Genomic DNA, 26,063 nt, shown 5'->3' with positions numbered 1-26,063 from the left:
TTGAAAATAATTATGATTACAATGAATTGAATTCCAATTGGCTTGAATTGGACTTTATTATTTAAGTGCCTTGAGATGACATTTGTTGTATTTGGCGCTATATAAATAAAACTGAATTGAATTGAATTGAATTGAATGACAGGAGGAACTCCACGCCAGGATGGGCCCCTTCGCCCAGTCAATGTGGGGGTTATGGCGATGGAGCCAGGGGTAGCCAAGGATCAGCAGGAGGTGAGGGGATTTCAGGATGTGGAACTGTATGGTCTTGTGATGATTGCCGGACAGGAGCACGTGGGTAGGCATGGTCTGATGAGTGATGGTCCCTAGGAGATGGCCGTCCAGGACGCCGGCTGGTACTGGACATGGCACAGGAACCTGGTCGATACCCAGCTGGACGGTAAGCTCCTCGTCGATCAGGCTGATGTCTGCCCCAGAGTCAATGAAGATGGCGAGGGTGTGATTCTCCGAATCTGCTGTTCCCCACAGACGTGTTCTGGCAGTAAGATGGTTGATGGCAAAGGCGATCTTCGCTGCTTCTGAGGCGAAGGTGTGTGGCTGCAGGGCAAACAGGATGGAATAGTTTGTCAAGAACAGGTTGCAGCCCTCGGGATCCCCGGTATCAGGTAAATAATGAATGCTGGAAAGTCTCGCATGGATGCAGTAGAACAATCTGGCAAGGGTGAGAGTGCTTGAGAGGCTTATATGCAAGGCTGATTGGGAATGAGCTGCAGCTGAGATTGCAGGTTAGTGTAGTTGGGCTGATTGGGGAGGAGTGGCTGGCAGGTAGAGTGGAGCAGAGGCAGAGAGATAGGAGGGGAGACAGGAAGGATGAAACTGTGACGAACACTTTACTAACACTTTTGTCACATGAGAAAATAATCATGGTTTGAATACATTCTTTTTACAACACACGTGTGGACTACATGGATGCCATTTTTCTGGTTGCTTTGGTTACATGTAAACACAACACATTGCAAAAAATGTTGAAAAGAATCATGGTTTGGCCAGTAAAACATTCTTTTCATAACGCCACCATACTGTCATTAAAAACATCTTTACCCGTCATATGCAGTTGCTCAGTATGGTCAGTAAAACAGTGTAGACTTCCGAATGTAAATGCAGTCTGTATTCATTGCTGGGTTTCAAAATCAGGAAAGGTATGGATGGATACAGTAGTAGCTATGGACACAACTGAGCTAAAAGATAATATATTGGCCACACTGAAAGTGTTTTGTCTCATAGAGTGGCTCTACAAGATCACAGCTGATGGAGGCTACAGTCCTTTAAGAACGTCATTCTTACTTCGGCCACTAGGATGTCAGGCCCCGGGCAGATTGTAGTAGTTGATGTTTCATGATGCTTGCTGCTCCTGCAGATTCTGTTTTTTTTTTTTTTGGTCTAGTTGTCAACATACAGTACAGAAGTGGTAAATAGACTGCATTTGTATGACACCTTTCTAGCATTGTTGACCACTTAATATTTTTTTATGCCACACATTCACATTCCTGCAGCACTTCTTATTAGTTGTTTTATTTTTTTGCACTTTTTCTCTATCGGAGGCACTATCAGGTTCAATATCTTGCACAAGGTCCTCTGAACACGTGGAAGTTCATTTCAACACCTGTCAACTGCTGTGTACAAATTTATACACCCTTCCCATTTAAAATGTTTTATTTGAGACAATAAGTGTACATATCTATTGTTGACAAGGATCACACCGTGTAACAATTGCAGGTCATTATTTCACAGTGACTTTTAGCCACTTACCAGTTGTCAGTGGATTCATTGTCAGAATCCTGAACTGCAGTGGGTTTGGTCAAATTGTCTTTTCTGCCTATGAAGGCTCCTAGTTCAATGAAATGATGAAAAGGAGCTCCAGTGCTTCCTTATTATTTCCTTTAGAATAGGAATTACTGAATTATCCTTTACAAAAGAAAGATAATTCCTTCCCACTGTTCTTTGCAACTGCAACTTTCAAAAAGAAACTGAATCATTTTTATTCATTTGTATCTACTGTGATTGTAGATAAATGTGTGGACAGGTCAATGAAATTGGCCATCTTGTAACAACACTATCTCTCACTTTTGAGAATTTTTAAATCACTAATATATAGATATAGTAATAGTAATAGTATTATTTTAGATTTTATATGTATTTACTAGGGGCTGCAGGGTGGTGTGGTTAACACTGTCGTCTCACAGCAGGAGGGTTCCAGGTTCAATTCCCAGATGGGGCCTTTCTGTGTGGAGTTTGTGTGGATTCAGGCCGGTCCTGTGATGGACTGGCAACCTGTCCAGGGTGTACCCCACCTCTGGGATAGGCTCCAGCCCCCCTGCAACCCTAGATTGGATTAAGCAAGTATAGAAAATGGATGGGTGTATTTACTAATATGCAGCAGACCAACATCACACCTGAGTGTAAATGGTCGGATTCTTGTCCTTTTTCTAAAGGACTTTAGAATTCTCTCCACCGCCTTTCCCTTAAAAAAGCCTTTCCATGATGTTTTCCAATGAGCTTAAGAAGACAAGCTGAGGAAAAGATGATAGGCTATTTTTGTTTACTTTTCAACCAGGGTTTATGGTTGCATTACAACAGTTGAAGCAAACAAAAAAAGTTATATTCTATACCAACAGAACTGATAGATTGGTTTTAGTCTGATTGTTTTTGTCTTTAGTATAATTTCAACTTCTGTTTTTTCTTGGTATTTTTGCATTCATTTTTTTCAATGCTCATAAATTATTACTATTTGTAAATTGCTTTTATATGTGTTGTTAGTCTTTTGAAGTGCTGAATAAATAAAGTTGAACACCTTGTACGGAACATTAGGAGTGCCAGAAAAATAATAAATCTGTAAAATAATAAGAAAATGAATCAGATAATATGTAGAGGAATTTCTTAAGGTGTAGAAATAAAGCAAAATAAGTGAAAGACTAAATACATTTGGCATTATCTTTTAAAGAAACTGAATAAATGAATGAATGAATGAATTTCCCCCATTGGGGGATAAATAAAGTATTTTTCTATTCTATTCTACATACTAAATTACTATATTTTTTCCACATGGCTTTTACTTGTTCTTTATTGCTTTTGCTACTTCATTTCTCTGTGAACCACTCTGAACAGTTGAAGTGAAGTTGCCAGCTCCTGGCCTTGAACCTGCAACCTCAAGCTTATGTCAGTGAGGCTAACCACGAGACATGTCATGGCTGAGGAGGTTTTGGACCCAGGGAGCTGATGGAGACGGCACGGATAAAGTTAAAAGGTTTCTTTACGGGGCGGTCGGTGGCATAGTGGGTTAAGATGTACAGAGGCTACAGTCCTCGCTGCAGCTGGCCCCGGTTCCAGTCCTGCACCGGACGGCCCCCTGCTTCCTGTCTCTCTCAAACTGTCCTGTCATTAAAGGCATATAAATTAAAAAAAAAAAAAAAAAAAAAGGTCCTTTACAGAAGCAGGTTTAAGACTGTACAAGGAAAAGGGACTGAGCTGGTACTAATCCTCACACAGGTAGACGAAGGTCTACAAGGCAGAAGAGGCACAGTTAGTGGAATGAAGCAGGAGATTCTCTGACATTCAGTTCAGAAGGCGATACTCGTACAAAGGTTGATCAGGGCAGCTGGCTGTAATCCAGAGGAAGTAGGTTGTGGCGGTGGAGAGTGGGCATGCAGGTGAGTATCCAGGGTTAGTAGTTACCAAAGCCACAGCCAACCTTAAACACACAGCCGAAGATGAGTAGATGACTTGCAAGGCTGGGAAATGGTCTATACTTATTAGGGCTGGGCCAGTTAACTCGTTATTATCGCGTTAACTCGTTAATTATTTAACGCCGATAAATATTTTATCGCACATTAACGCAGGTTTTATTATTTATTTATTATTGTAAAAGTCTGTTGCTCACAGGCTTTTATTTTGTAAAAGTCTGCTGCTGTCTGCTGTGGAACAGGAAAAGAAAGTAATCGGCGGATCCACCAAACATGGAGAAGGGTACGGAACTTTTACTCGGCCATTTTCATGTTAAAGTTCTTCCAGACGGCGGAGTCGACAGAACCAAAGTCATCTGTAAACACTGCCAAGTTGAATTGTCTTCTCAGCGTAGTAGTTCCAGTCTAAAATATCACTTAAAGGCAAAACACACAACTGATAGCAGCAAGTCATTCAAGGAAACAGACAGTGGAGCGAGGCTTTACATAAAAACTACAGAAAGATGCTGATGTTAAAAGTGTGTTTGCACAACAAATGTTATGGCACTTTCATTCATATGGCAGCACATTTAAAATAAAGCTAAATGCTAAAAGCTATACGCTACTTTTGGTTTCATTTTTGGATTTTTTCATTTCTTTTGAACAACATGCCACGTTTACTCATACCGCATGCCTTATTCCACTGTGAGGCCATTTAGAGGCTACACAGTGCTTTCTTATACCCATTCCCACACATTCATACACCAATGGCCTGAAACTGCTTTTCCTCCTGAGCTACAGTCACCGCACACCTGCAGCAGAGAAAACTGAAAAACTCACCCAGCCTGCCAGGACCCTGACAAGAATCTAACAACCTATATTCTTAATAAAGCCAAGTCTTACATACACTGCAAATAAATAAATCAATAAATACAAAAAAAAATAGAATAAATGAGAACAAGATGCAACACACAAAGTGTGACACTGGTACCGGAGGTCTTGTGTACATACAGTATGATCACAGCAAATCCTGAGCCCCAAAACATGCTACCGCTGTCACACTTTGCATTCACTCCGTTAGAGTAGAAGCACCCTGTGGTCCATGCGTCCAAGTTCTTCCAGTTAAATAAATAATTGATATGCACAGGGATTCAACACTCATTCTGGTTCAATGGTTCCAATGGGAGGACTAGACTAGTATTAAATTTAAATGAATTATAAACTGGATGCACACAGAATTGGGAAATAGGGAAAAACAATGTAGAGAAGGGAAAAGTTAAAGCAAATGACAAAAAATAAAGGCTGGAATAATTACAAAAGCAATAGAGTGATGGCCAAAGCAAACAGAAAATAACAAAAGAAAAACAGAAATAGGAAAAGCAGTAGAAATGTGGATGTTAATTAATGCATCACATTAAAATGAGTCATTCATTTTATGTGTTTATATTTGAATTATTCTTTTATTCATTTCCCTTTATATCTCCTCATTTATTCATGCATTCTTTTTTGTGGCAACTCCTATCATTTCACACGATAAACTCCAATCATATCTGTCCGAGAAATTTCACCACAGTGCACACATTTAGGAGGATTTAGGAGCACATTAGGAGGCATTGTGGGGTTCAGCATCTTTCATTCATTTTCCGCTCCAGCTTCATCCTGCAGGCCGCTCTTATTAGTGTCGCTCCACTACAAAGCTTGTGTAAGTTTGAATCAGATCATTAACCCATTCAGGCCTAACACCAACTTAAAAAAAACATTGTACATATTCTCAAACTGCTTAAAACACTCTGCTTAAAAAAGGGTTTCCAGGAGAAGATCAACATCACTGTCCACTAACTCCATCATTCTCCAGCCACCAAAGAAGAAAAAAATAGAAAGAAATATTCAGGAATTTAAATCTTTATTGTAAGTTATTAACTTTCCCCTTATGTTCATCAGTGTTTAGTTTAATTGTTCATGTGTTCTGTACAAGATGACAAGCCTGAAATCACCATTGGAAAGGTACAAGGAAAAAAACAGAATCTGGGTCTGAAAGGGACATACATACATATATACATATAACAGTTCTGCGTCTCTCACTAATTTTAATTATTGTATATGCATAGAAAATATTATTCATTTGTGTGTGTGGTGTGTAAGTCATGTGAGGGAGATGCATCAGAGCATAGAGTAAAAGTAGAATCCTAACATCCAAATGCTATAACTAACCAAAAGTGTTTTTAATCGAGACTGTGAAACCCAGTGAGAAGCTTCTGTGTGTGGTTATCTGCATTTTTCTTATATTTTCTGTAATGAAAGTGAGGTATATTAATAACTAAATTCTTCATTTTTGATTTAAAAAAATGACTAAATATAAAAGCGAAGACAGTAAAAAGGACATGGTAGCAATATCAAACTCAGAAATCCTTAGCATTACAGAAAACCCACAAAGGAAATAAAAGTTCAAACCAAAGTATACACACATCACAAATCTACGTAACTATGTTATGACAGCAGATGTTTAATACCAAGCAGCTGGCGGAGTGCATGGACAACATATCACAGGGGAGTGAATGCTATAAGCAGGCTTTTATTTCAGCGTCTTTTTAACGTCGAAATTCCCTCAAAATAATCTTGCCCTGCTGATGGAAAATAGAGATTCACTCTTGTTCTGATTGCTGGAGGCAAGTTCCAAAATTCTTCTTTTTGAGTTTGATTATTGACAAAGTTACCTATGGACATAATGGACTTCATTTCAGAACTCCTAAAAAAAACGTTTCATCAAACACTTATTATACTGTGATCACATTTTTCACAAATCAAAGATTAACCATTACGAGAACAACCATAACAAAATTGTGATTAAGGGGTGAAAAAGTAAGTGAAGCACTGGTCTAACAATGCAGAAAACTCAATTACGAGGTAGCGATAACTAAGGGTTGCTTCTGCTTTTCAATTAAAACTTCTGCATGAAGGGTCATCTCTGTCAAACTAACAGTCCATAGTGTTAAGTGGATGTGCTTAGAAGGAAATGCCGTCCAAGTTTAGAGGGTGAGTGTTAAGGATATGGATGCCAACCTTACAACACCCAACAGCTGCTAGTTTCATTAGAACTAGAGAGAGAAATAAGGCCACCTCTGCAGTACCTTTTAAAGGACAAATGATCTAAAATGACTTCGTAAAAACAGGGTCTATTGAAGAAAATCACAGTTAATGTTGCTTAACTCCTGATCCAACGGTTCGAGAGGGACAAAAGGGAGACACACTTCATATTCAAGTGTATCAGTACCATCTAACATATATCTAAACATTCAAAAGTCTTCATTTTAGACAGGTTACTGAATTTTTTTAAGCAAGCCCAGTTGATAGAATATTTTAGCTCTGTCCTTCAAACAGCAACAGGCTTATGAGTCTGATAAGTGGATCATCAGTTCGTCAGTCTGAGGTGCCTCAGTGTCACCGAGTAATTCTGTTTCAGGCACTGACAAAGCCGCACTTTGCTTTGGCTCTTCCTGGGATGCCCTTTCAGCCGACACTTTGGAGTCCTCATTTAGCAAAGCTGCTCGCTCTGGGGCAGAATTGTTGGAAGGAGCAGTGGTGACATAGCCTGTAGATGTGGATCCACTGCCACTATGGTGAGAACCAGCTTTGGTAGCAATTTGAGGTGGGTGGTGCATCTGCTGATGGGGCATTGCCATAGGTATTTGCATGGGGTAAAAGTTCTGCAGGTACGGGTATGCTGGCATGGGATGGTATCCATTTACAGGGATATAAAGCTGTGGTGCCACTACGGGCCGATGCAATGGACCTTTTATTGACATGAACTGGGGCTGATGGAATGGAGAGCTCTTTTTAGGGCTGGTGTATCGCGATGTATTTGCTGTGCTCGTGCTAATATTGCTAACAGGACTGGTGCTGAGAGAGCTGGTCTGGGTAGTGTTGCTAGTGCCAGAAGTCTGGGCAGGGCTGTTAAAGTTGGACAGGCTATCCCAAGTGCGCAGACGTGCATGGATATCTTTGAAGCGAGGCCTTCTTGTTGGGAATTCACTCCAACACTCTAGCATAAGGGTGTAAATCCAAGCTGGGCAGTCATCTGGGCAAAGCAGCAGCTGGTGGCTGCGCACCATCTCGATCACATCCTGGTTTGAGTAACCGCAGTATGGCTGAAGACCATAGCTAAGTGTCTCCCAGAGCAACACACCATAAGACCAGATGTCAGAGTCATTGGAAAACTTGCCGTACATCATAGCTTCAGGGGACATCCAACGAATAGGAAAGGGGCTTGTTCCCATAAGATTGTAGTAATCAGCAGAGTAGACATCTCTGAATAGACCCAAATCCAGGATCTTGATACTGAGTTTGTCAAAGACAAGAATGTTCCGAGCAGCAAGGTCTTTATGGACAACTTGGTTGCTGGAAAGGTATTCCATTCCAGCAGCAATCTGAGTGATAATATGGAGGAAATCTGTTTGCTCCAGTGTGGATTTGGTCGTCTTGTCATCATCTGAACTGCCAACATCTGAGTTGGGGGAGCGCATCACTAGATACTCATGCAAGTCACCGAGACTGGAGTAGGTGAATAGCATTCTCATTGGCTGGTCTTTGGTTATAACACCAATTAAACAGACTATATTTTGGTGCTGCAGCTGCATGCGGACCATGGCTTCGTGGCGGAATTCCTCACAAAGGGTGGCATCAGCCTTGTCTTTTAATGTCCTGATGGCCACGACTTGAGTGTGCTCAGCAGGCGCTGTGCCATACAGGTGACCCTTGTAAACCATACCAAACCGATCTTCGCCGAGCTCCTCCATAAATCGCACTGCAGACATGTTAATCTCCCGGAACTTAGCCTGTAGCCATAAAGGAATAAATACATGTTATCAAAGTTTATGAGCAAAAATAAAACCTGTTATAGGTCACATTGTGTCCTGTCCTGAAACCAAACCTTTTTTAAATGAAACAGATGAACATCTGTGTATTTGAGATTAAGTGATGGATCTTGCAACTTTATTCGAAGTTGAGTGTGTTCAGTTGTACTGTATGCAACATTAAAAAAAACAGAACTGACTTGAATTACAGGGATCTCAGGGTGATAACTGCATTTTTTCACAATTCTTAAAAGGGATTTAGAAAAATCCTTTATCAAGGTAAATTGTATGGTGCAATCCTCAGATTTCCACCGATTTTGGCTAAATAATCTATTTTGTCTGAATACTCTGAAATAAGAGGTGACACTATCTAAAGTAGCACAACTGTCAGGTTTTACCCAGTCATACAAAAAGAATGGAAATGAAACGTGTGTTACCTGGTGTTTATGCTGACTGAGAAGAGACAGCTCCATGTCCTGGCTGGGTGAGATGCTGAGCTGGCAGCGAGGTGGAGTCCTACTCGAATCCTTTTGTTTATTTCGACACATGCACACCAGGAAGAAAAGGCAAGCAATGACCAGAGGGATGGACACTGCAGGGATTAGAATGAACAGCACCTCCTTCCTGGGATTTTCTGGAGGCTCTGTTGATCAGAAGATAAAAAGAAAATAGCTAATTAAGCTCTGTGCTTTGTCAGAGGGAGGTTAAGAGTAAGGAAGGAAACGAGCTCTGAGAAGCACTCAAGTATGTTCACACACCCCCAAATCACAGGATTTTCCCAAAGATAATACCAGAGGACAAAACATGAAAACAGAATTAATAATAGCGCATTGTAATTGTTAATGATGGATCTAAAAGACAGAACCACACAGTGGGACTTAACCAAAGCTGACTGATATGTCCTGAGACCTTTCATACTGAGAAAAGTTCATTGAAAATGTCTCAATCAGGTTTCTAGGTTTGTAACAGGAGTGTCGTGGACGGAGATGCTGTAGTGTCGCCAGATTCTGCGAGACTGTTGCCAGAATCAAACAACTCAGCAAGTTAATAACTTCGACAACTTTACCTTAAAGCTGCCGTCGGCAGGTTTTCAAAATTCCGAGTCTAAAGTCGGAAAATTCGAACTGACACAACTTTCAGGTCCCTCCCCCAACCTCTAACAAGCTCCGAATCGCCCCCCAAACCCCTCCCCCTCTGTGGACGAGGTTGTGCACGTGAGTTCACACCAGTGTGAGCGCACACAAGCTGGGGCAGACTCACGCTCAGCAGCGTGTGCACAAGCTGTGATTGACAGGTAGGATTCCTCCACCCTAACTTGATTGGTTAAAAACAGCCGGGAGCGCTCGGTTTTTGCAAGCATGATTACAGGCTTCAGAGGGAGCTACAGAATTCGTTATTTTTCCTAAACAGCCTATTTAATATTCTACTTCCAGAATCCCATGACAGTTCAAGCTAATATGACTAAAAAAAAGTTGCAGACCGCAGCTTTAAAGTTTAAATAAATATATTTTCATTAAAAAAGTGCCTTATCTTGAACACACTGGAGTACAGCGGAGAACATCTGGACAGCCTAAAGGATTACATCGACGAGTGTTTTGACAGGATCGTCATGGGGAAAACCAACCAAACCCTGCCTGCCAGCAAAACGGCTTCAAGCTCCAAAAGAAGTGGCAACGAGGAGTCCCCCGGTGCGACGGCTCCAAATGATTACGCACATTCTTATGTCAATCGATAAGAAATGATCCAGTTTCAACCCGTTTAGCTGTTAGAGATTCTCCACAGAGAAGGAGAAGGAGTTCAGAACGCAACCCTCAGAGAGTCCGTGAAATGACCCGAATTTCCGAAGAGGGCAAAAGAATTAAAGAAACAACTATCTCCTGCGAGCCTGGAGATGAGGGACCACCTGTGCTTGAACACACCTTAAACTACTGTGAAGCCTATCATCTTTCACAGAGTCCACCGCCTGGGAGGGAAGAGACCCGATTCCAGCAGACCGAGCCCATTTGGGAACACATTTTAACCCTTGAAGCAGAAAGAGGGAGCTGAGAGGACCAACGTCAACGACCAGTTTCCAAAAGAAGTCCTGGAAAGACGCAGGGTCCTGTTCCCCATCCGGAGAACGTTCATGGAGGGAGGCTGGTGGATAAATTATGGGTCAATGGGCAGCTCTGTCGTGACCTGATCACCACTTCTTGGCTCTACTAACTCCAGGTGATCTGAATTTGCTCATTTCTATAAAATAAGATAAGATTAAGACTTTATTGTCAGGTAGGTATAAATGACTCCTCCACACTCCTAACCCATGCAGGTTCGCACCTGTTGAACACACACATGCACAGGGTCTCACACTCATGGAGACAGGTGCCATACACTGATGCGCCCGGGGAGCATGGAGCTACGGTGCCTTGCTCAGGGGCACCTTGGCAAGGAGGTGGACTGCCACCCCTCCAGCTGTCAGTTCCACCAATATTTGAGCGGTGAGACTGGGAATCAAACCGCCAACTTTCAGATTACTGGACGACCCACTCTCACCACGGCCGCCCTACGTGTCACTAAAGGAGGTACATACGTAACCCTGAAATATTCTACTTCATTCACAGTCAACTGTTAAGGCAAAATAGAAAAATCTGCCAGTCTCCAAGCACAGAATACAAGGTTATGCAGATGATACTGGCTTATTTGGGTTTGTTCTGGGCTTTCTCCATCTCACACTTCTACTCTTGTGCACTGTTTTTCTGTCTCTCTTCCCCAACTTGCTATGTTTCCACTGCAGTACATTATATTCTTATGTTTATGCATTTGGCAGACGCTTTAATCCAAAGCAACTTACAGGGTAAGGGGGTTTTGCCAAAGAACCCCTACTGGAGGCAGTACCTTTCAAGCGGAGGATTTTAACCCAGGTCACCTACATGAAAGGTGGCAATCATACCACTACACTATCCAGTCCTTATATCCATGTTAACATGCACAGCACACATAGAGCACACGCCATCAAACACCACACTTACACAGGACTGACAGCGCACGTACACATGGTGGCAAACGGCGCCCTCGCTCACCAACAGAAGCTCACACACACACGTCCACGCTCCACACCAACACAAAATGAACACACTTAATGCATGAACCCTTACAGAAGCACACACAGAGTCAACATACAGGCAGCTGACACACACCACCATGCTCGCACACATACACTTTTTTTTTGCAAGCATCTAGCCCTCACTGCGTTAGTCTGAGCATGTCCACGCTAAGTAACTTATTGATCCAAAATATGAGTTTATGCATTGCTAATATATATGGCCCAAATGTTGATGAGCCCTCGTTTTTTCACTCCTTTTTCACTCCCCTCTCTGATCACTCAGATAACACACTCATCATAGGAGTGGACTTTAACATGGTATCTGACTCAGGAGTGGACAGGTGCAGTACTGCAGGAAGTCAGCGGAACTGGCAGTCCACAAATGTTGTTAAACAATATATGAGTGATTTTGGTCTTTGTGATGCTTGGCGCTCCCACCACCCCACTCTCAGAGAGTACACCTTCTTCTCAGCAGTACACCACTCATTTTCAAGAATAGCTTATTTCTTAGTAAGCAGTTCTCTGACGAGTGATATTTCAGACACCAAAATCCACCCCATCACTATCAGTGATCACGCTCCAGTTTCTATCACACTGAAGAATTTATTATATTATAACCTTTATTTAACCAGGAAGATCCCATTGAGATTAAGAACCTCTTTTTCAAGGGAGATCTGGCCAAGATGGGCAGCAGCAAATACAAAACACAGTTACAAATTACACAGATAAAAACACAAACAAATGAAAGAACTTAAATTGAATTTACAAGCAGATTATGAAAAACAAGTACATGTAGTGGATTTGGCCTCAAGTGTCCTCAGTTTGGATTTGAAGGCACTCAAAGAGATTAACCCTGTTAGTTTCCTGTCCTACTGCAACATATTCCATGCTAGAGGTGCAGAGTAGCCAAAAGCCTTTTTACCCAATTCAGTACGGCCATATGAAGCAGAAAGCAACACGTAGTCTTGAGAACGGAAGGAGTAAGGACCAGCACCTCTCTGTGCAATTAAGGAACAAATATAAGAAGGCAGTAGACCAAGTAATGCCTGATATATAAAAGTATACCGATGACAGTCTTCGGGTGGCCAGAGCAGCCCATCCAACTCGAGTGTATATCAAAGTGGTGTGTCAATGGTTTACAGTTAGTGATGAACCTCAGAGAGGCCTGATGGACCATGTCAACCATGTACAGACATTTAGCACAAGCATTCATAAATAAAATATCTCCATAATCCAACACAGGTAAAAAGGTAGCAGCAACAAGTCATCTTTTTACATTAAAAGAAAAGCACATCTTATTTCGAAAATAAAAACCCAGTTTTAACCTCAGCTTCTTCACAAGTTTCTCTATATGCGGCTTGAAAGTGAGGGAGTCCTCAATTAAGACACCCAAGTATTTATACTCGTGAACCACCTCTATTTCATTTCTCTCCAGGGTGGTCAGTGAGGGGGTAATTTGTGGCCTCTTCCTAGATTTAGAGAACAGCATAAGCTTGGTCTTGTCAGCATTGAGGACAAGTTTCAGCTGAAGAAAAGAGTCCTGGACAACAACAGAGGCTTTCTGCAGGGATTCAATGGCCTGAACAAGAGTTGATCTGTAGCAGTAAATAATTGTGTCATCAGCATAGAGGTGCAAATTAGCATCTGTCTCATTTATACCCAGATCATTGATATAAATAAGGAATAAGAGGGGACCTAACACAGAACCCTGCGGCACCTCCTTGTGGACAGTAACAGTATCAAAACACAGGCCACTGTGTTGCACTGAGTCCCATTACTAAGATAGTTTGTGAACCAAATAACTGCTTGCTCCGAGAGTCCTGAATACAAGAGTCTAAATTTTAAAATATTGTGGTCGACCGTATAAAACGCTTTCGACAAATCAATAAAAAGAGATGCACAATGTAGCTTCTTATCAGGTGCAACAGAAATGTCGTTTACCACCTTTAGTGCAGCTGTGATGGTACTATGCTTTTTCCTGAAACCACATTGATATTTCGATAAAATGGTATTTGAATGTAAAAACACCTTTACCTGCTCACTCACAAGAGCTTCAAGAACCTTTGCCAGCACTGATAAATTTGATATTGGTCTATAATTAGTTAAAATGGCTGGGTCCCCCCATTTTAATAATGGGAGAACAAAAGCTGATTTCCATACAGAGGGAATACCACCAGCTAGAAATTGGAGATTTAATACATCATTACTAAAAGACCCTGATTTTATTAATTATTTCAAAAGGGAATGATCTGTATATCTAGAAAATAATGACTAATAAAATAATAAAATAGAATAGCCTTTATATGTCATTATATATATATATATACACAGTGCATACATATTGACCCATCCCACGTGACGTCACAACAAAAGCGTCAGCCATTTTGGACGTGAAAACAAGTAGTCTACCACAGCCAACAACGGAGGAGCGAGGAACATTCAAAGGAAAATATCGATTAGATCAGTAAGGTTTACATCATGCCGGCATACTGTTGCGCGCCTGGGTGTACCAACAGTCAACAGACGAGGAAAGATTTGTCTTTTTACCGGATCCCCACTGATCTTGAGCGACGGAGAAGATGAGTCGCGGCGATCAATAGGAAAGACTGGCAACCTTCAGTATACCAGCGGTTGTGTAGTGACCACTTTGTTGGAGGTAAGTGTCGAATAAAGATATATAACATATACATATACATGCAAAATAAAGATAAAGCCTGAGAGGGATTTTCCACGGTACACCAGATGATCTCTCACGGCACACTAGTGTTCCCCCGTGCCATTTCAGGGTTGCCTTTCTACTAGATAAAACATAACACAGCGCCTTTAGTAAAGCACTACGACTTGGTCATTGCAATTCTCGTAATAGCAAGATTATAACACCGTTTATCCTGGTGAACAACGTTAAATGAAAAATGTAAACAAACCTTAGCTGTAAAAAGATGGCGCCCACCGGCTCCAGGGACGATCCACTGGTAAAAGGCAGGTCACATAGTCCGACACAAAATATTTGTAGGCATCCAAACTCTTGTATGCCTTTAGATCCTTTCCCGTGTATGGCGATGGGTTTTTTACAACATAAATATAAAGGTCGTGGGGGCCGAAGTCGGGTAAAGACGAGGCGGTGGCATGCTGTCGGACGTCTGTAAACAGCCCTAGTGGAAGCAAGTACACGTCGTTTTCTAAACCTCCAATTTTCAGCTTCTCCAAATACCTCTCCCTCTGCTGGCCCACTAAATGCCCGACCTCGCTGGATAGTGGAGTTTTTTTCTGCATCTTGTTCTTTCTTCTTTTATTCAATTTTCAGTCTGTCTGTATCGTTACTGTTACTATCGTTACTCGCAAATCGTTGTGTGCTATACGTCCAAAATGGCGGTTGCTTTACGAAAGTCACGTGACTGGGAAGGGTCAATAACGAGAATCCGATGCCACTCCTGCTGGTGTAAATATGCAAAAAACTGAAAATACGATATATAAAAGAAATAAAAAATCTTCACAAACAAATATAAAATAAAATAAAATAAAATAAGAATAATAATAAAAAATACAACTATATAAAAATTGTAGCAGAAAGAAGTTAAAAAGCAATGAGAATAATTTAGGCTCCAGATTTGTTTGAGAGCCACAGTTAAAATATTGTGACCAAAAACAGTGGCAGTAATAAACTGACAGTAGTGTTGTTATTGCACATAAGAGCCATTTCAGTTATTGATGGGTGGTATTGCACCAGACAGTGTAATTGCACAGTTTGTGTTTAGAGGCATTTGTGAGTGACCATGGTGGTTGTAGCTCTGGGAAAGAAGCCATCCCTGAGTCTGTTTGTCCGGGATTTTTGTGACCTATAGCGCCGCCCAGAGGGCAACAGGTCACACAGGTGGTGGCTGGGGTGGAATGGATCCTGGATTATGCTTTTGGCTCTGCTGAGGTAGCGAGAGCTGGCAGTTCCATCCAGACTGGGAGCAGCCAGTGATCTTCTGGGCTGATGACTCTCTGCAGTGCTCTCCGGTACCACACTGGGATGCAGCACACCATGAAGCTCTCTGTGGCGGCTCTGTAGAACATCCCCAGCAGCCTCTCTTACGGGTCGTTCTTTCTCTCAGGAAGTGGAGTCGCTGCTGGGTCTTCTTTACCACCGCTGTGGTGTTGACAGTCCAAGGTGGTCAGAGACCTGCACACCCAGGAATCTGAAAGAGTGGGTTAGGGTTACCCTTTCCTCACATTCCCCATTGATGGTGAGCGTGGGCGGGGTCTGTTCCGCCCTTTCTGAAGTCCTTGATTAGTTCCTTTGTTTTCGTGGTGTTCAGTGTAGGATTGCATGCTGAACACCATGTTGTCAGTCTGTTATATCCATTCGAGACGAGCCCGACCATGGTGGAATCAGAGAACTTGATGATAGAGTTTGAGAGATGGGTCAGGTGCAGTCTTGAGCGCACATGATGTACAGATGGGGTCGGTGCACATCCTTGAGGAGAGCCAATGCTGAGTGTGAGGGTGGGGGAGAGCTGAGTTTAACCGACGGTGACCGGTTGGTGAGAGAGGTTCTGAACTAGGATGTCCAGGATGATGTTATTGAAGGCTGAGCTGAAGTCAAGGATGAGCTTCCTGACGTAGCTTCGCCGGTGCTCCAGGTGGCTCAGCGCAGTGTGGAGCGCTATGCTGATGGCACCATCAGTGGATCGGTTTGGCCTGTAGGCAAACTGATGAGGGTGGAGAGAGGGAGGCAGACCGGCCCGGATGTGTTGTGACACCAGTCTATGTAATATGGAACAGAGAGACGTCCTCACACTGATAGGAATGTTTCTGTGTGGGAGCTCCTTAAGAGGGTCAACGCAGGAGGAAAGAGCCCATTTTCACCTGTGCGCACCCTCCAAACTCTTACCTCCTGAGAGAAACCTGTATGAGCCATGAAAATAATTTTACACCGTGAGCACCAGGAGGGATAGAGGAACGTGCTGATGTACTTTTTATTTCAATCGAGTGTAAGAAGTGGGAACGGGAACCATTCAAAAACACATGACATTTCTGCTCTCCAACAATCTGCCCACAAGTTAACATTGCCGTCAATGGAGAGTTCCATAGCTGAAAACTGTGAAAGACTCGGTGCTTTGGTAGTCATAGGCTGAAAGAGGACACATTTTCCTACGTTTTGATGGTCAAATTCTCTTGTGAACCTTTTAAAGTTTGAACGGTGTCTTTAGCTGAAAGTATGCTGAAGTAGTTAGGTTCCAATGATGGAAAACTTGGAATAAAAGTTTAGTCATTTAATGCTGAAGCAGCATTCATTCTCACTGCATTTTGCTAATGGAAAGAGATTTGTAGATATGAGCTTCTGGTAAGTTTGGCATCAACTCAAAAGTAGGTAAAAAAACCTGCAAAATTTTTTTTTGCTAATCCAAATATGCACTTAGTAAGAAGTAATGTTAATATGCAGACAACATCTGCTGCCTTACACTGAAACAAGCGTGTATGAATGTGAGTGAAACACTGCATTCATTGGATCAACATACTGTTTTTCACCCAGAAAACATGCAGCGTGTGTTACTAAGCAGAAGGCCACAGCCACCAACAGACACATGGTGTGGATCCAGACAAACATGCTTAAATGCTTCAGTCTGGTCCTTCTGCTTGTCAGCATGTGTTGGCCTTCCCATATCTTTGGCAGGGTTTCTGTTTCTATCCCATGTCTTAGGGTTAGCATTGAAGCTTTAGCTCTGGAACAACTCGCATTAGTTTCAAACACCGACTTCAACACCTGAAAGAAAGGAGTTTTTATGGCAGCATGGCACTTACTGCAGGGAGCGATGTCACACAGATCCATCCTGACCTGGGGGTCCATGGTGAAGCACCAGGGGGCCTGCATCTGGCCTCCTGGGTTACGACAGAAGTTCCGACTTCCCCAGAGCTCAGGGTATTCCTTGGTCAGGTGCTGACTGTGAGGAATCTGAGCGCTCCATGGTTGGCAGTAGTGGCCAGACTTAGTGATGCTCACTGTGCCCCTGTAGTCAGCCCCACTTCCGTTATAGCAGCTGTGTTCTGAGGGAGAATCTGTGGGGCCGAGAAAGAGTCTTTATCACAGGAGCTACTGAAAAGCCTTAACCATGGGTGCCCGATAGCTCAACTGGTTGAGCAGGCATCCCATAGTTCCTCCAGCCCTTTGCTCCATGTCTCCCCCTCTCTCCCCCCTCTCTCCCCCCTCTCTCCCCCTCTTTCCTGCCTATACACTGTCAGATAAAGGCCACTAGTACTCAAACAAACAGCCTGCTGTTTCACACAGAGGCAAGAGGCTTGATGTGCTGATACGAGTTGTTACAGCAATATGACTTATTGATAGGAAATTCTGACCCGTTCCACATTTGGTGTGAAGATTGGACAGTACATGTGATGTGAATGAGTCATGTGTGCACTATGAGTCTCAGTCCCTGTTCATGATGCCTTAATGATGCAGTGAGGAACAACGTCTGAATGATCCGAGCTGATTGATGAAGCCATTCATGTTATGTATGTCATGTCTGAAAGGGCCTGGTGGTATAACGTATCCCAATGTGCACAAAGCATTGTAGTAATTAGTTAGTCATGCGTTTTATCAGCAGGGTGTTTCCACAGACATAACTGATATGTGCATGCCAAGGCATGGACTTACATGGAGCCAGCTTCTCCGGTGGCACTCCGATCCTGATGCAGGAAGCAGCATCAGGCGTGCCCGTCTGTGGCAGCAGGTGGCAGCTGGGGAGCTCCAGCTGCATGAGAATCATTGGATTGGATCGGGCTATGGCGTACTCAGCATGACAAAGGTTGTTCTCCAGAGCCTCGCACTCGTCTCGACAGAGCTGACGGCGCCGGGGGCCCCTGGAGCTCTCGTCACACAGAGGGAAGACATAGTAGCAGAAGGATGGGATGGCGAACCTGGAGCACTGATCTGACAGGTGTGTTGAGGTGCCGATCATAGTGAAGGCAGCTGGCAGAAAGGAAGCAGATAAGCACGTTTGTACTTGTTTGAACATACTTGAATAATCTCAGATATTTCTTGTTTTCTGATGGAGATATTTTCTTACCTGTGATCCGGTTCTCACTCTCTCCCTGCGTCTGCAGAGACTCCACATAGATGCTCTGGTTACCGATGAACCGAGCACAGGCGATGCCTCGGTATGGCTGGCAGAAGCCTTTATTACTCATCCTGAAAAGAAAGGACAAAGGCTCCTAAAAACGTGAAGGCCATACTCTGCAGCACTATCAGATCATCGACTTGTGTGGGAGGTAAAGGTGCTGCCTCCATCTCTCTGGCACATGGCATTCAGTGGAGTGGGAGCTGGCTGCATGGCTCCATAAATAACGGAGAAATAAAAGTTGTTGGGTCAATGCTGGTGCTGGACACAAAGTGTTTGGGTCTGACCAGCTGATCTGAACTGGTTTGTAACTTGGCTCTCTGCTGAGCTCATTCCTTCATTAAGTTATTGGAGGGCTCAGTCTCTCAGCTCTGAGCTGCTGGTTACTTTGTCCTGTTCTGTCAGCAGACATTCAGATTTAAACAGGACATTTTATTTGATCTACTGAGTATGGAAAGTAACAAGGTCCTTCCAACAGTCCTCTGACTTGGCTCCTGCTTGTGAAGACCCCTGCTCCCACCTGAAACCACTTAAAGCCATTTCAAGCTACACCTCTGCTTGTGCATGAGGCCTGTGTGATGTGAATGTGCTCATCTGCATCAGGCTGCAGGGTCCACTGGGCCTCTGCAGACTGAGTGCACGTGCATGGATCAATATGCATTCACAAATAATGATCTATGCTACAGGTGTCATTTCTGTGGGATTCTAATCACTGCAAGCATTTTCATGATCAACATCCCTGAATTAGCACATTTCCTGCTCAGAGACGGAAGGTGAGGCAGCGAGGAGCTGTGCCCCAGCTGAGGGTTATCCCTAACAATCCCCAACAATCCCAAACAATCCCCAACAATCCCAAACAATCCCAAACAATCCCCAACAATCCCCAACAATCCCAAACAATCCCCAACAATCCCCAACAATCCCAAACAATCCCCAACAATCCCAAACAATCCCCAACAATCCCCAACAATCCCAAACAATCCCCAACAATCCCTAACAATCCCCAACAATCCCTAACAATCCCCAACAATCCCCAACAATCCCCAACAATCCCCAACAATCCCCAACAATCCCCAACAATCCCAAACAATCCCCAACAATCCCCAACAATCCCCAACAATCCCAAACAATCCCCAACAATCCCAAACTGGGTGGAGTTCTGCTTGATCACCGTTGGTCACCTCTGTGATATCTGTTGACACTTTTCTGTCCTTTTTGTCCACAGAATAGCTCATGTATTTCATGTATGTGTAGTACATATTTAGTTCTGCTGGGGGGGGGGGCAATCGGGTGGGATTTACGCCACAGACTTCATGCTTGTTCTGCGGTTGCTCTTCTTCTACACAGAGTCTGTTTGTTTCATATTTGCTTTGACAACAAAAATGGAAGATTGTACATCTAAGCTTAGAAATGTCTCAGATCTGGGCTTTTAAAAGAAAAGTGAAGTGATAAATAATGGACAACCGATGCTGGAGCTGACAGGTTTATTTCAAAGACAGTACAGAAGTGAACTGGCTCATTTCAAACGGAGTAGTGCACCTGAAAGGACTGCTTTCCCTGTCTTTTGTTCTCTGTGGGACAACGTCTGAACTAAAGTGGGATTTTGTACCAAGAAGTCTCAGCAAACATGAAAGACCAATGACACACATTCAAAGTCAAATTGCTGTAAAAAACTTTTGGAACCTTGAGAATAGATTTAGCTTTGAAGGAACACAGAGAGAGAGACTTAAAGCCTCAGTATGCTTCTCCGTCAGCTCTCCGTCCTTTCGAAGTTCTCCGTCGGGATGTCGGATACTCAAGGCAGTTCACCTCCCGATCAGTAGGCGGCGCTACGTTAGACGACCCAATTTGGCGACATCTTTCGTTAAAGTGTTTGATTGATTGTTCAGCTTCCGGCTCCGTTCCACTCCTCACAGTGAACGATGGCGACCGAGAGAGAAAGACTGTTGTTGGAGTTGGAGCTTGTTGATGTTGAAATGCAAATAATTTTGACCAAATGTTGACCGGCACACAGTAAACTCTTTCAGAAATGGCGGTGTTGTTGTTCTGAGAGGAAGGAGCTAAACCGGGAAAGTGATTCCGGAAATGATGTTGTTAGCCGACCAATCACAACCCTTGCTGTCTCCGTTGCCTCGACGGATAGATAGGAATGTTGGCCGACGCACGCAAGCAACGGAGAGTGTCTCCGGGAGGGTCTCCGTTGGGGGAGAGGGCTCTCCGTAGACGTTTCTGTGTTAGGGTTTGTTAAGAATTTCGTTTTGTATTTTTCTCTGCTTTTGTTTTGAAGTTTCATATCCGGGTTGGTATTGCTTTCTACTAAAAGGCAATGTCATTGTCAGCGTATTTGAAACACTAACTTTTACCTTACAGCTGTTCTCCTGTTACTTAATTTGTTCACATAAGACTGTTTTTTTATCACAATGTGGGATGGAGCACCGGGAATCTGTGAGGGGTCTGCAGAGCTTTGCAGCAAAGCAGTTTGTCATCAGAATTTTAATGACAGGAAATATCCCAAAATGTAAAAACCTGGGCTCAACCAAACATATTTAACTACCAAGTGTATGGAGCAGAGTCTCAGCATTGTGCAGGACTTAAAAAAACAATTCTAAGAATCATTCAGTTTCTCAAGCCATTTGTAACATCAGCTGGGACATCTGGAATGACCTGTGACTAAAAGTCACTTGGTTCCTTTCAAACCTTTCTGTAGTGTCCAACCCTTTCACTGCAGTACAAATAAAAAACATGATGGTGAGAACTTCAAAGTGCTTAATTTCCAAACCTTTTTCAACCTAAAAAAATCCTGAATAGGAGGGTTTCAGTTACGTCATCACGGGAGCGCGCGAATTTAAGCTGGTGGGCAGGAAGCTTGACTACAGCAGCACCAACATGGAGATGAGTGAACATTGTAGTGGTTTGGAGCCGGCATATAGGGAAAGGTATTTGGCTTTAGTAGGGAAATACATTGGGCGTTACCCATATTTAATGAAAATGTCTGAATTCTCGCAAGACCGGAACGATTTGCCGAAAATAGAGGCTGTGGACATGACGAGCTACCTGGTTCTTCAGACTTCTTACTACACCAAGCAACAGATGAAGGCCCACAAAAGTTTGGAGGCATACAAGTATTACCACAGCGGATGGATCAGCAAACTCGGAGTAAAACATCTACAGAATGATTGTGTTTTGGTGTTCGCCAGGGTAAGTTTGTTTTCTGTGTTGTTTATGGTGCATTATCCCAATGGAAAATGCAGTGTGTAGTGCAGGGCTGGGCAGTAAAGCAGAACTTAACATGTTGAATGCCGAGCTGTGAATGTTGGCACTCAAATAACAATCAAAAATGTTTATGTTTTGATAAAATGCCGAATCCAAATATCCAAATGCTGACATTGTGTCATTAGCCGCTTTCGGACAGAGCTGTTCTAAGAACGCAGTTATCAGAACTGTCCTACTCGAATTTCGTTCTGATAACTGTCCTTACCCAGCGGAGCTGTTTCAGTCTGCATTCGCACATGAGTCAGGACCAGGTCGGTACTGATGCGACGTGTTAGCCGTTAGTCGTTTAGCGCCACATTCAACAACAAAACAAAACAAAGTAAAACCCGGTAAAAATAAGGAGAGAAGAAAAACACAACAAAGAAGCTAACATGGAGAGCTAGGAGGCCACCGTGTTCATGGTCTGCATGATGGTGATATTAATCATGGACGATCACATCAGGCATCTAACATGGAGGCTGGAAGAGCTCACAGAGAGAGTCAGGAGATACTTTTTCATTTCATGAAGGAAGAAAGGAGAGCAGAGCGCCGCAGACAAAGGAGACAAAGTGTAAGTTTAACTTATTAAACACCCGCAGGTTGTGTCCCTGTCCTATGAGGAAACATTTCAGCCGTGATAGCATGACAAGGGGCGTAGCTACCGACCCCAAATGGGCCCCTTGAGCAGTCCCTCTCTGTGTGTGTTTGTTTATGAGTGTTGTAAGTGTTTGTGGCAGATTTTGATGCTTGATGACTGATATTGGGGGCTCCCATTTAAAGCACTGTGGCTCAATGTCAGCCATTTTCACAGTCATGATGGATGACAGAGTTCCATTCAGAAACAAAGTGTTCCTGGTCTTGGTTTTATTGAGCCCCACCATGGAAAAAACCCTCTCTGCATCAGCATTTCAGTGTGGCAGAACTAATACCAGTTTGGCAATTGTAGATAGCCTTATTGGGAATCTGTTCATACCAGTCACCTTTGAAAAAAATTAACCACGGAAGCCTAATTACACTCCTACATATTTTTCATTTTTCATTAAGTTGCGCATGTCAAAGGGTGTGTGCTGAATATTTAGACCTACTACTCCAACGAACACTTTAACCGGCAGGTATTGGTCTTTTACAAGGAGTAGGAAAACTATAGTAACTAACAAAAGATTCAAATAAATGAAGATATGACCTGCTGATGATCCTGACGGTTCTCTTCCACCTCCAGCTCGTCTACAACTTCTGCACGCATTCAGAGCATAATAGGCTATGTCCGCTGTGCATTCATGGGACGCGTGCTTGCAGCTGAAAGCTATTTCACACCCGGCAACAAGAAATTCTGTTTTCTGATTGGCTGAGAAATTCTATTTTGTGATTTGCCGATGGGTTGCTAAATCAAGACAGCTGTACCAGAGCTATAGTTCTGAGCTGTACAAGCGCACAGTAACCTGCCATTGACTCGTTTATAGTATCGGCCATTAGAATTTCTGTGCGACGAAGTTGATCATTTCTCAGCGTGAGAAATGGCATGTGTGGCGTGTGAGCGTGTGAACTTGTTGAAATGCGTGTGTCTCACGCTCATTGCGTGAGACTTGAGAGCCCTGGCCTAATGCACAAGGCAGAGAGAGAGCGAGCGATTCTGTTGTCAAGAACTTGGGAGCTAATGTGCCCTGTTAGCACTTAAGCACTTCGTGGATACTACTGAAACGTGAAGATTGTGACAACGTGACAAATTTGTTTTGTTTAGATCAACCACTCTCAGAGATCGCATGAAACACCGATGGCGGTGTCTTAGCTCTGTGTTTTGGTAACCCATCTTGACCGTCGGAGCCCAGTCCACTGACAAAGTAGCCAGCAACGCGCTGGGAAAGCCTTCAAAACAAAGCCCAAACGTAGCCCGTATTACATTACTGTTGATTGGCATTTAACAACATAATACTTTACTGCACTACTACTAAACAGTTAGATTTCGCACATACCTTTGACGAAGTGGTCACCGCAGACATGAGCATTTGCAGATTCAGCCCCTCCAGTCTGTAAACGTAGGTTAGCTATCCACTTTTTGCAGCGTTGTTCTGTGAGTTTTTTCCATTTCTCACCTCTATGGGCGATTACCTTAGGTACTCGAAAGTAACCCTTTCCTTTCTCTCGGTTAGACCGATTGCAACATCCAAAAACGGCACAAAACTGAGGCATTTTGGGCAAAAAAGTGGCAGACAAAACACAGTGTTTTCAATGGGCTCCAGCTCAGGTTGCCCACCACTTAGGTTCGCGCACTTAGAAAATACAGAAGTGACGTCAAGTGAAACCCTCCTATAAAGAAAATGGCCTTGTTGCAGTAAGTACACTGAAAACATATATAGAAGGTGTTCACTTACGGCTCATCTGGTCCATGGGTGGGCATCTGTCCTGTAAATAAAGCAGAAATCAATCACTTGTCATCAAATGTGTGGATATTTAGGCTTAAGAAGATTAGATTGTAGGCTAATGGATGTAAACTTTACCTAGTTTGACATAAAGGACACCTGTGGCAGAAATGACCTTGAGTGAGTTGGAAGCAATACACTGATAGTAGCCGGTGTCTGTTGTGTCCAGGTCCTGGATGCGAAGCTTGGATCCTGCCTCCGTCTTGCGAATGGTTACGCGTCCCTGCTCCTGGACAACGGGGGCGTCGTTCTTCAGCCAGCGAATCGATGGGCGAGGGTTTCCTGCAGCTTTGCAGTGCAGCGTGGCTGTCTGACCCTGGAAGTGAGTGCTGTTGTTAAGTGGCTCCTGGAACTCCAAGAAATAACCTAAGAAAAGCGAAAAACATTGGTCTGAATGTTAAAGGAAACATGCTGAGAAACAGGCAAAGGGCTGTCTACAGAGAGCTGGCATCAAGGAAGCGTCCGTAACCATGAGGGGGAAAGCTTTCAGGGGAAAAGCTTTCAGGGGAAAAGCTTTCAGGGGAAAAGCTTTCAGGGGAAAAGCTTTCAGTGGAAAAGCTTTCAGTGGAAAAGCTTTCAGGGGAAAAGCTTTCAGGGGAAAAGCTTCAATCCAACCCATTGACATTGTGTTTTGGGAGAAACCAGAACCTGGTTGATGCTGCAGGACCTTGAAAGTGTCAGTCCTGACATATATGGTACCAGGAGGTTTAGAAAAAACTCATGACATGGGCTTTCCTTATAGAAATCATACGAGGAAGATAACAGCTAAAGACAGACGTGTTGCTTTGCACGTACCTCAGAGTATGAACAGGACCTGCTTTCTCCGTTTGAGGTCTGACCTCTGATGCATGCAAGCTGTATGACCCAGTGAACAATCTATTCAAAAATATTCTCCACTAAACCCTCTTGCTTCCAGTCTCATTGAATGCAGCCTCATCAACTTTGACTCTTTGCCCTGACGACAACAGCACGGCTGCCCAGGAAACCCTCCTTACACCCGGGAACTCTCAATACTCACTAATAGACTGATATACGAGTACTCATTCATGGGCCAAACCAAACCTAACCTGGAACTCTGCTCTGATTTTGATGTGAACTGCACATGTAAAGCACTTTGGATTGCCTTGTGTAGGAATTGTGCTCTACAAATAAACTGGCCTTGCCTAATGTAGCGTAAGGCTTCATAGCGTATGTTGTGGTGTGGTGTATCTCCTGTTAGTCACGATACAGAGCATCAAAGTAAAGGTCTACAGTATATAAACGTGTTTCGTTAGTTTTATTACAGGAATCAACCACAGCGTCATTCTCCTACGGTTCACAGAGCAGAGGGACAAATGATGATGATCGGATCCTTTTCACTTCCCCAACAGAGCATAGCAAACAGCAAATGGAACAGAAACAGAGAGCTGATCGATGTGTATGAGGACAGACCATCACATGTGCCAGTTTCTGCTCATGGCCTGGTCGAGTTCTGCTTCCGGTGGAGGAACCCTGAAAGCACTCACCAGAAAAGGGAGGGATTGGGGAGAGGCATGACATGAAATCTATGCAGCCAGGCAGAGCTCTGATTTCCCTGCTGAGAGACAGAAGAATATTACGGATGAATGTTTGTATTGTGGACAAAGAGGTGGCTTCATTGATTCGTGTCCACGGCAGTAAAGGTGGGGATACTGGGGGTCAAAATG

At 43.3% G+C, this 26,063-nt stretch overlaps 1 protein-coding gene and 1 long non-coding RNA gene across 2 annotated transcripts in view; one reads left to right on the top strand and one right to left on the bottom strand.

Annotated features, from left to right (window-relative positions):
* On the top strand, positions 1 to 24,695 carry LOC142372833 (uncharacterized). The gene is made up of 3 exons (XR_012768332.1): positions 1 to 397; positions 487 to 623; positions 24,548 to 24,695. It is a non-coding gene; the product is annotated as an uncharacterized LOC142372833 (long non-coding RNA).
* The window catches only part of ror2 (receptor tyrosine kinase-like orphan receptor 2), a 71,888-nt gene continuing 51,388 nt past the window's right edge, over positions 5,564 to 26,063 (bottom strand). Inside the window, exons 3-9 of the mRNA XM_075455821.1 lie at positions 24,457 to 24,744; positions 24,331 to 24,361; positions 18,659 to 18,780; positions 18,247 to 18,561; positions 17,397 to 17,651; positions 8,965 to 9,170; positions 5,564 to 8,509 (exon numbers count right to left, since the gene is read on the bottom strand). Coding sequence (XP_075311936.1) covers positions 7,064 to 8,509; positions 8,965 to 9,170; positions 17,397 to 17,651; positions 18,247 to 18,561; positions 18,659 to 18,780; positions 24,331 to 24,361; positions 24,457 to 24,744 — 2,663 coding nt within the window. The 3' untranslated portion in view covers positions 5,564 to 7,063. The remainder of the gene's footprint in view (positions 8,510 to 8,964; positions 9,171 to 17,396; positions 17,652 to 18,246; positions 18,562 to 18,658; positions 18,781 to 24,330; positions 24,362 to 24,456; positions 24,745 to 26,063) is intronic.

The sequence above is a fragment of the Odontesthes bonariensis genome, chromosome 22 (genome assembly GCF_027942865.1).
Source record: "Odontesthes bonariensis isolate fOdoBon6 chromosome 22, fOdoBon6.hap1, whole genome shotgun sequence".
In the NCBI taxonomy this organism is placed as follows: Eukaryota; Metazoa; Chordata; class Actinopteri; order Atheriniformes; family Atherinopsidae; genus Odontesthes; species Odontesthes bonariensis.
Note: the sequence above shows the minus strand (reverse complement) of the source record. Positions and strands in the feature narration are given on the sequence as shown.